Source organism: Clupea harengus, chromosome 19, assembly GCF_900700415.2.
Source record: "Clupea harengus chromosome 19, Ch_v2.0.2, whole genome shotgun sequence".
In the NCBI taxonomy this organism is placed as follows: domain Eukaryota; kingdom Metazoa; phylum Chordata; class Actinopteri; order Clupeiformes; family Clupeidae; genus Clupea; species Clupea harengus.
Window position 1 is genome coordinate 16,271,549 of NC_045170.1, and position 12,099 is coordinate 16,283,647.

Here is a 12,099-nt window from a genome sequence, read left to right on the forward strand (position 1 = left end):
TTGACAAAATCTCTTCAGAGAGTAAAGCAGTTCCATACAACAACAGATGCCAGGTCAACACTGAAGTTATATCAGCATATATACTTTGTGTTTTAACTTGGATTCATTATTCCACTCACCAACATCATTGTTATAATCACCATCATCAACATAATTAGAAATGCTATCTCACCATCATCATCATTATTATCAGCATCGACATCATCATCATCAGTATGATCATTTTCATCATTAATTTGAAAACTAGATCATCTTCATCTCCACCACCACCATCATCATCATCATGAAGGTCCATCACTAACATCATCATCTTTACCAATGTGAAGTTCCGTCATCTTTGTCATCCTCGCCATCATCACATGATCATGTCTGCAGTATAAGAAGCTGTATTATCATCAGGTAAACCTATGCAAACCCTCCCCATCAATCCTCTTAACCGACCTTCCTCTCTTCCTTCCTCTCCTTACACAGGTGTGTGTAGTGCTTCTGAGTTGGCCTTCCTGTTAGAACCCAGTGACATCATCGCTGTGCGAGACAAACCCCTGATGCTGGACTGCAAAGTGGAGGGCGAGGGGCCCATCACCATGACGTGGCGCAAGAACGGGGTTCCGGTACCCACGGGCCCTGGCACACGGGCGCAGCTCCTGCCCAACGGCACCCTCCTCATCCCCAGCTTCCAGAAGAGACGAGACGGGGACGCCACCGACGCCGGAGACTACGACTGCGCCGCCCAGACCCCCTACGGCATGCTGGTCAGCCGCAAGGCCCACGTGCAGCTGGCATGTGAGTGTTGAGTTTAGGGGAGCATTATAAGGGCTGAGTCCTGAATAAATACAGTATATGCACTCTCATTCTCTTTGACACACACACACTCCGCTCACACACACACAAACACCCAAAGTATCACAATCACAATCAGTTTAGTCAGAGAAATAGAAAATAGAACATTCACTGAAGAACACGTATACATCTATATCACTGTGCTCATTGTGTGCATTATATCAACTGTAGGCTTGGCCACAACTAGCCCTTTCATACAAGCACAGGAAAACAGCTTTGAGCCTCACCACAGGACTAAACCACATGGGGTCCAGCTTCAGTGAAAACAAGCTTTACATTCTGATGTAACTGATGTCCCCCCCACACAGAGATACCTGGCAACCTTTGGAGAGATTATGTTTATCTCTGTTCCCTATAAAGAATGAGAAAGAAAATAGTCTGAATACCGAAAACTTTATTTCAGCACTATGGTACCAAAAGTAGACACACACACACACCCACACCCACACACACACACACAGACACAGACACACACCTACACATAGAGAGAGAGAGAGAGAGAGAGAGAGAGAGAGAGGTAATTTCCTCACCAGTTCCCACTCTGCTCTTGTCCAGTAAAGCCAGGGGGTTTGTGGGTAATCAGGCAGAATTATAGCTGTCACAAGGTGTTGCTCTCTCAAGGCAAGGGGGTTGCCATGGCAATGCACTCACATTGGGAGTGCCCTCTCCACTCACACCCCTTTATTGATTACAGGAATGACCGCTCTCTGGACTCTGTGTTCAGCTGGTTCATACCACTGCTCATTAGAACAGGAACAAAAGCAGTTCCCTTCTCATACAAATCAAATGGCAATGGATTATTTTGAGTAATAAACGGAGACACTAGTGATTTAAGATGCTTTAAGATGTTTACAAACATGACATCAGTTCTGCAGTGTAGTTTCACAGTGGTGACTTTGAACTCCCCCCCTGACCTAATGCAGTGTTGATAGTTTTGTGTATAGTTTCATGAGCAAATCACATTTCCCCGTCCCTGTTGGATAGAGATAGGCTGCTAAACCCATTGACTCTCTCAGTGAAAGATTACTCTCCAACTGTCTCATTCCCCTTCTGTCTCCTGTCCACAGCTCTGCCTAAGTTCCACACTCACCCAGAGTCCATGTCAGTGAATGAGGGTGGAGTGGCTCGCTTCCAGTGCCAAGTCAATGGGATCCCCGAGGCCAAGATCGCCTGGGAGAGAGACCGTGTGTCTGTCAGCACCAAGGACAGCAGGTGACGCCTCGTTTCCATACACACGCACACTCGCCTCTCACAATCACAAACGCATAGATGCATGCATCAGAACGTTCATTCACTCAACCACACAGAGACGGACGCACACACGCTTGCACACACACACACACACACACACACACACACACACACACACACACACACACACACACACACACACACACACAAATAGACACAGAACATTAACACATGCACATTGATGTACATGTGCTCATTTGATTATATGATTTGGGATTAAGTGCCAACTGGCATTACAACTCTTTAAACTCCTGTGTCAGCTCTGGGGGCCTCTGAGACACACACACACACACACACACACACACACACACACACACACACACACACACAGAGTTCTCATTGCTGTGTGTCCCCCTCTTTGTGCAGGTACACTCTGCTGCCCATGGGCATCCTGCAGATCACAGGAGTGCGCCGGTCTGATGCCGGCCTCGTCCGCTGCGTGGCCACCAACATCGCCAACACACGCTACAGCCACGAGGCCCAGCTCAACATCACTGGTAAGGGCCCATCTACTTCATCACCTGGGGATGCTCCTTGTGCATGTTATCGGTGACCATGCTGTTCATCCATTCTTTTGTTAATATACTTGTTCACACTTTTTTTTCAAGACACTAATAAAGTCTCTCTCTCTTTCTCTCTCTCTCACTTTGTTTTACTACCATTCTCTTTCTCCCTCTTTAGGTGGACCTCCCCGTGTATACAAAGAGCCAGTGATCCTGTCAGGTCCTCAGAACCTGACCATCAACGTCCATGAGACGGCCATCTTGGAGTGCATAGCCACTGGCAACCCTCGACCCATTGTGTCCTGGAGCAGGCTGGGTAAGACCAAGCAAACAGGCCCCAACCGCAGGGTTTAAAAGCACCATTTATAACTCCAAAGCTAAACACTCACTGCACAATGCATAGGCTTTTTTATCAGTGCTACCTGGATGCTGAATTTAAGGACATTGCAGCTTTCTGCCCATGTTGCACCAGAGTCATCTTTTAAGATTATAAGTATGGGCGGTACATAACTGACCCTTCCTAACCATGTTACTGTATGTCTGTCTTGCGTGTGTGTGTGTGTGTTTTCTAGATGGGCGCTCTATTGGTGTGGAGGGCATTCAGGTGCTGGGCACGGGGAACCTGATGATCTCTGACGTGTCGCTCCAGCACTCTGGCATTTACGTGTGCGCCGCCAACCGCCCCGGCACCAGGATGAGGCGTACCGCACAGGGCCGACTGTTGGTGCAAGGTAAGCATGTCCACAAGGCAGCATGGACACACTCAGCTTGAGGAAGCAAAATCCAGACATGTTTTCTACACCATCCTTGTTATTAGCCACATGCTTTGACAGTAATTATACCCTCAGATTCAGGAAAATTGGCTGATTGGCAACGGCACCAAAACGCAGGGGAGGATATTTACACTTTGTAAATTTGTTAAATTCCACGTTTGTTTAAAAATCCTTTTTTATAAAATCTCTCTGCGCCTGTCACTTTGCCAACACACAGCAGCTCACTAAAAGATGATAACTTCCAACTCAATGAACCAGATAAAGATTCTTCAGTTATCTGTACAGAAGAGGTATTTTTAGCAGTTAAGCAGATTCTGGATGCTGTAAATTATTTTTATCACCAGTGGCATCAGGTGATTAGGAGATGGCCATTCCATTCTTCTGATGGTGGCAAAATCATGTTTGAAAGCTGTGGTCAAGCATCAAAACATGATGGAGTTTTTTCTGCTGATTTTGACAGCAGTGGTCAAGCACCAAAACATAGCATCTCAGCTGATCAGTCAGATGGACCTTTCTCCTCTCTCTGCTCTCTGCTACCCCCTAAAGACTGACGGTGGCAGGGCTGAATCCTGTCTCTGTCCCCTTTTGTTGACAGCCTATCAATGGTAGTCTATGACACAGACAAACATGGCAGTGGACATGGGGTGTGTGTAAATGTTAAGTGTGTGTGTGTGTGTGTGTGTGTGGGGGTGGGGGGGGGGGGGGGTATTGTCAGATGGGGCCTTAATGAGAATTGGTGGGTGTGGGGCCTTTTGCCAACCAAGGAGAAAAAAATATTGGATTTGGACCTTTGTCCTGGATGATGATTGGTCAGAAAAAGTCAATATCCAAGCTCTAAGCCCTACCCCCTTATTTTCCCTCATCACCTTGGCGTGAGACCCTGACTGCCTCTATTTTGTAATTAAGCAGTGAGGGTGGTTTCCATCTGGTCATTGTTGGGGGGTTGGCTGGAATGGGGGGGTGTAGTTTTCATGACGGTGGGGGTTAAACCATGTGGAGGTGTCCCTGCCTAACTGATGACATTACTCATCCATGATGCAGCAACCGTCCACACGTTCATTCCGCTCATATTTCTCTGTGTCATTACCTCAGTTTAATTGGCTGCCCAGTGGGGTGAGATGTCCCCTCCTGAGCCTAAGAGAAACGCAGCACAAGCACACAGCAGAGATGCTCTGAAGGTTTTGCACACTGCGTGTCTCTATAGTGTAGCTCTCAAACTACACATTTTAAAGGCCCTGTGTGTTTTTTTTTGTGTTGAATTTCTGTTGTGGAGACATACTGAATGGCATGATGAGTTATTAGTTATTAGTTTGGTAGATACGGTTGGCTGTGATTGTTGATGGTGGCCTTATCAAAATGCACTGTGTTTTCAAAGTTGTTATGCAACCTTCACTGGTGGACAGCGCCTAATCAAAATCTTCTCAGCATTCAAGTCTGTCTATACTTCAGTTAAAATGAGCACTGACATGAGTCTGTGATAGAGTTAGGATTTAGAGCCATGGCCATTTTCAGTGCTTGTGTGTTTCCGTTTTACCGTTCGATCGTTACATTTTGCACCCAGCTGGGTTTTTTACCATTTTCTTCCCCCTGTGTGCGGCTTTTTGACCTGATCAATCAATACTTCCCCCTATCAGTCTTTCACAAGTGGATTGGCTCTGGACACTTTTGGGGAGCCAATCTTTAATGTATTCATTAATTTATTGATTGAATTATTTGGGGAGGTGGGAGCTACTGGTCTTAAATCCCCTATTTTCTAGCGCACCCCTAAATCCTCATTGCAGTTGATTGAAGCATCAATTTGGATTTTAATTGTGCATCCAATGTTTGTAATCACAGACTAAATGCTGGAATTAGTGTGTATCTGCATTGCCCCCAAACAAATACACGCTGCATCTATATGGCTCAGTAAAGAACAGCATCTATATGGCTCACTAAAGAACTGCATCTGAAAGCTGATACCATCATCTTTGTTCCTGTACTAGAAAAGCTTCCTTGCATGTGTGCTTTTGCCAGTCAGTGTTACTTACTGCCCTCTGCAGAATAGTTAAGGAAATGACTACTGTGATTGCATAAGATCACATGCTGTGACCTAAGGGTCATATCACATGCTATATGGGTTATGGGAACCCATCATAAGCATGACCTGAGTGATAAGCCTCAGCCAAGTTCAAAACTAAGCCCAGTTGCTGTGCTTCCCATCTGCCTCATGTCCATAGTGAGGTGATGGGAGGCCAGACTGTGGCCTTGTGTTGCTGGTCTTGGCGTGCAGGTCATCAGATGGGAGGTTTTGTTGTGTGTGTGCATATGCATGTGCTATCAGAGGTCTACAGAGGTGCTCTCTTTCTCACAACCTTGGAGTTCACCCTCACACACACACATACACACACACACACACACACACACACACACACACACACACACACACACACACACACACACACACACAGTTATATATATTCAGCTCCCCCTGGCCTTGAACTAGGCGATGCATGGTCACTTTTTTGTCACCGGCTTTGTTTTGCCGGCCGGCAGGGAGCAGATGCAGACTTGGTCAGAAGACAATAGAGGAGAGAGGAAAGGGTGTCGGAAGAGAAAGAGTTTGGGGATGGGAGGGGGGTCACAGTGGGGGAGTGAGGGATGACCTCTCACCTCTGGTTCCTCACCTTTGACCCTTCCCTTATGGGCTCCCTGGGATGCGGGTCGAAGAGAAGCACGAGAGAGGGCGGAGCTCAATTGATGGGCTGGGAATGAGAGAGAGTGAAAGGGGAGGTGTCTGGCTAAATTGCTGGGTCCCAGTGAGGGAGGGGTCTGGTGACAGACCCCCCCACCCTCCATCCCCATTTCCACATCCCTCTCATCCATCCTCCCATGCCTCCAATTGCAGTTTCCACAACGTCAGAAGGGGGGCAGTTGTTCTCGTCACAGCTGGTGGTCAGGCAGTGGCCTGCTGTGGGGCCGAGGGCCATTGTGTGTGGTGCCTGCACTCCGCTGAAAGGACCCCCCCCCCCTTTTTTTTCATATGAAAAATGGGAAAGGGATAGATCTTGCTGCAAGGCTTTTTTAAATGCAGATCACACAGCTGCCATAGCTTTTTTGACAAAATATGTCAGAATGCATCAAATAGATATCAGTCAATGCTTCAAAGAAATGATTCGTGGATGTCAAGAAATCTAGCAGAGATGTCAGTGAATGAGAGCCTGAGTGGCACTAAACATTTCCCTGTGTGTCATATTCTAGCCGTGACTGACACTGACACGTAGCTCCAATTCCTTGTTGATAACATAACATCAAAGCTGTTTTTGAAATGTTGCGTAGATGTGTAGCTGCAGATACAAGCCACAAACCACAGCGGGCCACCATACATCAATACTTTCTTTGCATGCTTATCACAGAGAAGTGGAGAACAGATGTAAAAAAAATGCAAAAGCTGTGACCTATCCAATCACATTCAAGGTTAGATCTAAGACCCTGTCCGAAGAATAACTGATCAATAACTGGTATGGTCTGCCTGATGTATGGACACCAGGCCTGACAGTTTGATCCTGGGATGCAGTCAGACAGGCGATCAGCTGAGAGACTGGACCTGACAGCAATCCCCACTGGAGCTCTCTCTCTCCTTCTCTCTCTTTCTCTATCTCTCTCTCTCTCCCTCTCCTTCTCTCTCTCTCTCTCTCTCTCTCTCTGATGCCTCTAAGGCCAGCCTTCTTCCTCTTCCTCCTGATTTAATTTCCTTTTTTTTCTTTAGTGACTGAAACAGAGGAGGTGTTATGTCTCTCTCTGAACTCCCTGTGAACCAAACATGGATGTGCTATATGGCATGATGCAGTGCTTCTATTTTTAGCCTCCCCTCAATCAGAGAACCTTAACCCAGAGGAGAGAGGCACGCAGCATGTGTCACGCAGCAACATACATCGCACATGAGGGATTATCATGTTTGCCATGTTGCTCCGGTCTGTAAACAGTAAAAAGTCCTCTGTGTCCTATTATTCCACAATAAGGACAACACTGCTCTATGGTTTACAGGGACAGAATCAGGTGCTAGCGCTATGGTGCTATGCTGCTATGGTTTACATGCACACAGTCACAAACCAGTCACCATTGTTTACTGCCATTGTAGTTGTAGCATAGCATATTTGCTTCTCTTCTCTGTCCTCTTTTGGTTGAAGTGGACAAAGAGAGCACAGCGTCTTTCTAAACAGCTGATAATTACTAATTGTACATAAGTATTTCTTTCTATGCCTCTTAGACTGGGATTCTAATTAGTGTGATCTTCTGACGAAGCATAGGTGTGAAAGGCTTCTAAACAGATATGGTGAATGGGACTAGCATTTTTTGAGTGAAGGAGATTAATAACACCACACACACACACACACACACACACACACACACACACACACACACACATTTTAAGTTTCAGATGTTCTTCCAAAGGTTTGGAGGTTTGGGTTGACCCCTAGTTTCATCCAGCCTGACAATGGCTTCCCAGGCCCAGCCCCTCCCTTCTCCTCCTCAGCCTACCCCTAAAGCCTGAACACAGCCAGCTCTAGCTCACAAAACCACACACTCATTTGCATGTTCAAGTGCATTCTCACTCACACGGACCCCCATTGGCACACTTAAGGCAATAATAACACTTGTGCACTAGTGCTATACTCTAGCCTTGCCCTGTTATGGCAAATTATATTGAGGGAAAAGCTTTGAAGCATAGCCCAACAACAGAATGATCATCAGCATCATTAACAACAGCAAACTAACTGAACTAAAACGACAACAAATTTATTTTGCTCATTCTCATTTCCAATGAGAGCACAGATCATAGTCAGCACCTGCAAATGACAAATACACCCTGCAGTATCTCCTCACTTTGTTTGCCCTATTAAAACGAATCTGGGACACAAACAACCGCAACCTTAAACCAAAGACACAGGAACCGTCCTTAAAGCCACCTCTCTAATGACCTTCCTCAATTATGGATCGGGGGACGATCCATATTTTTTGTCGTGTCCTCAAAGAAATTGGGCCTGGTGGACTGGGGTGCGGAGCCAGGCCTAAAGATCCGCGCCTGCATTGATTAATGAGCCCCTATTGAAATTGGCCGTTCAGGTGACCCCTGACCTCTCTGCACACATCCCACTAACCCCCACCCCCCCACCAAACTCTTCCAAACCCCCATCTTCCCAGGGTCCAGGGCCTGGTTGGAGAGGAGAGGTGGGGGTGGTGTGGGGGTCGTGTGGTTTCTCGTGGTGGTGGTTTGGGATAGTGTCAATAGATCAATGTGATGCTGGGGGATCGGGGAATAAGGGGGCTCTGAGGGGGCTCTACATATATGCATGGCCATTGTGCGGCTGTTGATGGAGTGTCATGCGTAACGTTGAGCCAGCATCTGTCCCTGCTCTGGTGGAGGGGAGGGGAGGGGAGGGAGGAGGTAAGATGGTCATTGGAGGAGACAGACTGGGGTTATTAAGGGACCAGGGGTGAAGTTCAAGCTGCAAGAAATAAAAGATGATTTTGGGGTGTTTTGTGGGTAAAAGATGAATGGCCTGAATATCTTACTTTCAGTGAATGAAAGGGCCACCATTTGTGGTTTGGCTCCAAAACTCTTTCCATGAGTCCATGACACATATACTTATACTCCATGTTCAAATTATACTGATTTGAAAAGGTCCACAACAGCAGTGCAGCAAAATACCCAGCATCCACCACTGTTCCTTTAGATTTAAAAGGACATTTATGTCATAGATTGTGTTTGCAAGCATAATCACATGCATATCAAATGTGTCTATGGCATTGTACTAGGTTTCACACAGTTGAGCAGGTCTTTACACAGCATTTGCTCATGAGAGAGTCCTACACATTAGCTCAGTTGAAAGTCACACATGTTATAGGGAATACTAAATAAAGTTGTAATCTTCTTCTGTGGTCACTCTGAAATCTATCTGCCATGGTCTGTATTGTGATGTTAATGCTGGCCATGGTCATTACCATTAATGCTATTCATGCTGAAACTCTGCTCTACAGTGCCACCTCTGGTGCAAATACATATATTGCAACAGCAACTTGCCTTTAATGGTGTTGACTCATTTTAATTCTTCACCTTACCCTTCTCTCTCTCTCTCTCTCTCTCTTTCTGTCTCTGTACATCTCTTCTTATCTCTCCTTCTCCTCTCTTCACTCTTTGATCTGTTTGCTCCTCTTCCTCCTCCTCCTCCTCCTCCTCTTGCTTCTCTCAGCTCCTCCTGAGTTTCTGCAGTGGCCACAGTCTGTGTCTAAGGCGCTAGGTGGCAGCGCTGTGTTCTCCTGCGTGGCCCAAGGTGTCCCCGAGCCTCACCTTATTTGGCTGAAGAACGGCAAGATCCTGACTCCTGGAGACAATGTTAAACTCACCAACAACAACAGGTACAGAGCCAAAACTGTTCATGACCTTCACTATCTAAAACAAGCTCATATGGCTTAGTATACACAGGGATTTCAATGACATGTAGACTGATATGACCACATATCTGAAAATATTCACCTTTTGTATTTGGTAAGAGGTATATTGGCCTTCTGTTTTGGGGTACAGACTGTTGTAAGAGACCTAGGCAAGGTAGTATTTCTTTCCTTGCAAGTATCCCTGCTGGAGGCATAGGAAATTAGATTATTGTATTGCAGTTCTGGCATTTGGCCACAGGGTGGCAGTCTATGATAGCTGTATACTCCGTCTCAGTTTCTCTCAAAGCCAGACATCTGTTGAAGTTATTCGAGACATATGGAGCTTGAATATATCAAGATCAAATTGATTACATCATAAAAACGTCATCATAAATCATATGACACCGATATGTGAATTTGATCATGTATCTCTCATTCCCAGATGCGAGAGGAAACACATAGTTTAAGCGCATTCTTTTTTAGTCTTCCCTAATCATATCTTAACTAATTGTCAATACTATTTCTACTATTGCTTCAGCACCCTTGCCTTAACTCGCATCACCTCTGAGGACGAGGCTATCTACCAGTGTATCGCCGAGAACAGCGCTGGCACCAACCAGGCTAGCGCACGCCTGTCGGTCTCTCTGGCTAAAGAGCTGCCGGATGTCCCGGAAAGTCTCAAAGCCACCGCGCTCTCCGGTACCTCGCTGCAGGTGTCCTGGACGCAGCCACCTGCCGAGGTCACAGATGGCATAATTGGATACGTGCTGCACATCCGCAAGATCTGTGGTAAGTTTCATTGGTTCAAAAGGTAATACAGCAGTATGCAGTAATATAGCCTGAGTTTGATTCCAATTATGTTGAGAAAGTTTTCACACAATATACATAATCTGGTATTTGATGCATACATTGGTTTATTATTAGGCTACATGATAATTATAGGTCATTAGATGTTAAAAACACTCCCTGTATTTTGTGAAATGGGATAGCCCAGCTCAGTGCTTTTAGTTTGAATACGAAAGCTGACAAGCTTTTTAGTTATATTACTAACAGTGATTTCAACAGTAATACTGTAATGTGTGTTGTGTCCACCAGGTCTATTATTATATGTAGTGTTGCTAGTTCATCATGAGTCACTGGCACTGCCATAACGGCAAGCTGCACTACAGACATTATTTACACTTTACCATTGTTACAATTATCACGTGTGATCGATTTTCAGAGCCAGACAGCAAGGAGCTCCAGGAGGCCATCAGCAAGACCACCTTCCAGCACGACCTCGTCAATCTGGACCCTGCCACCACCTACTCCATCTACCTCAAAGCCTACTCTGCTCTGGGGGCCAGCCCTGCGTCTAGCACTGTTGTGGCTACAACACTAGGGGGAGGTAGGGACCTGTGCACTGCCCTTTACAACACTACATTACATGGAGATATACTTAAGGAAAGACTATAGAGCAGTGGTTCTCAAACTTCTCTTGACTGGACCCCCTTTGATAGTGAAAAAAAATAGTCAAATGAAAAAAAAAACATTTGAACAGTTAAACATTTTCAATTTCATTTCCAATTTTTTTTTACATCAGTTAAGCTGAAATATTTGATCAGTTAAACATTTCTCTTTTTAAATCATATTTGATCAGAGCTCTTGTTTAAAACATTTAGTTGGTTGTTTAGGTTTCTCATTACGTTTATTTTACGCTCTGAACCCACTCCCCTCTTGCTGTAACTCCGCACCCCCAGGGGGCCCCGCTCCACACTTTGGGAGCCACTGGTACACCACTGCTACAGAGATTGTGCTATCCATGTACTTGAAACACTTGACCCTGAATGAAGTCAGCGTTTCACTTGAGAATTATTACTCTGCGTACACTGTTTAATATTTAAGTTTTGAAAAGAAATGAAATGACAGTCTGCTCTAATTTCTGAAGTGAACAAATCTCTTTTTCTCCTTATCTGTATGCTTTGTTAAATGCTCATTCTAGCAGTGTGCTTGCGTTTTATATTATAATGGAAGAAAAGTATTTTTATAATGAAAGAATCAACCGTCCATCTCATTTGAACTCCCCCTCTCTCTTTCTCCCTCACTATTTACCCATCTTTCTTTCCACCTCTCTTTCTCGCTCTCTCTTCCCCCCTCTCACTTTCTCCCTCTCTTTAATTCACAGTGCCCACTCCACCAACCTTCTTCACCAAGGTGGTGAACTCCACAGCGGTGCAGGTGATGTGGGAGCTGCCCAGTAAGGCTGGCAAGGCCGAGGGCTTCAGGCTGTCCTACCGCAAAGTCCCCCACGGAGAGTTCCAGGGGCCTCTGCAGATGCCATG

At 45.7% G+C, this 12,099-nt stretch overlaps 1 protein-coding gene across 1 annotated transcript; it reads left to right on the top strand.

The window, feature by feature from the left end:
- The first annotated feature begins 251 nt into the window (after window positions 1–251).
- LOC105892010 (immunoglobulin superfamily DCC subclass member 3-like) lies at window positions 252–11,870 on the top strand. The gene is made up of 8 exons (XM_042710695.1): window positions 252–783; window positions 1,908–2,052; window positions 2,458–2,588; window positions 2,773–2,910; window positions 3,167–3,325; window positions 9,598–9,763; window positions 10,317–10,567; window positions 11,001–11,870. The coding sequence occupies exons 1-8, from the start codon at window positions 408–410 to the stop codon at window positions 11,231–11,233; spliced, it is 1,599 nt and encodes a 532-aa protein (XP_042566629.1). The 5' UTR covers window positions 252–407; the 3' UTR covers window positions 11,234–11,870.
- The last annotated feature ends 229 nt before the right edge of the window (window positions 11,871–12,099 follow it).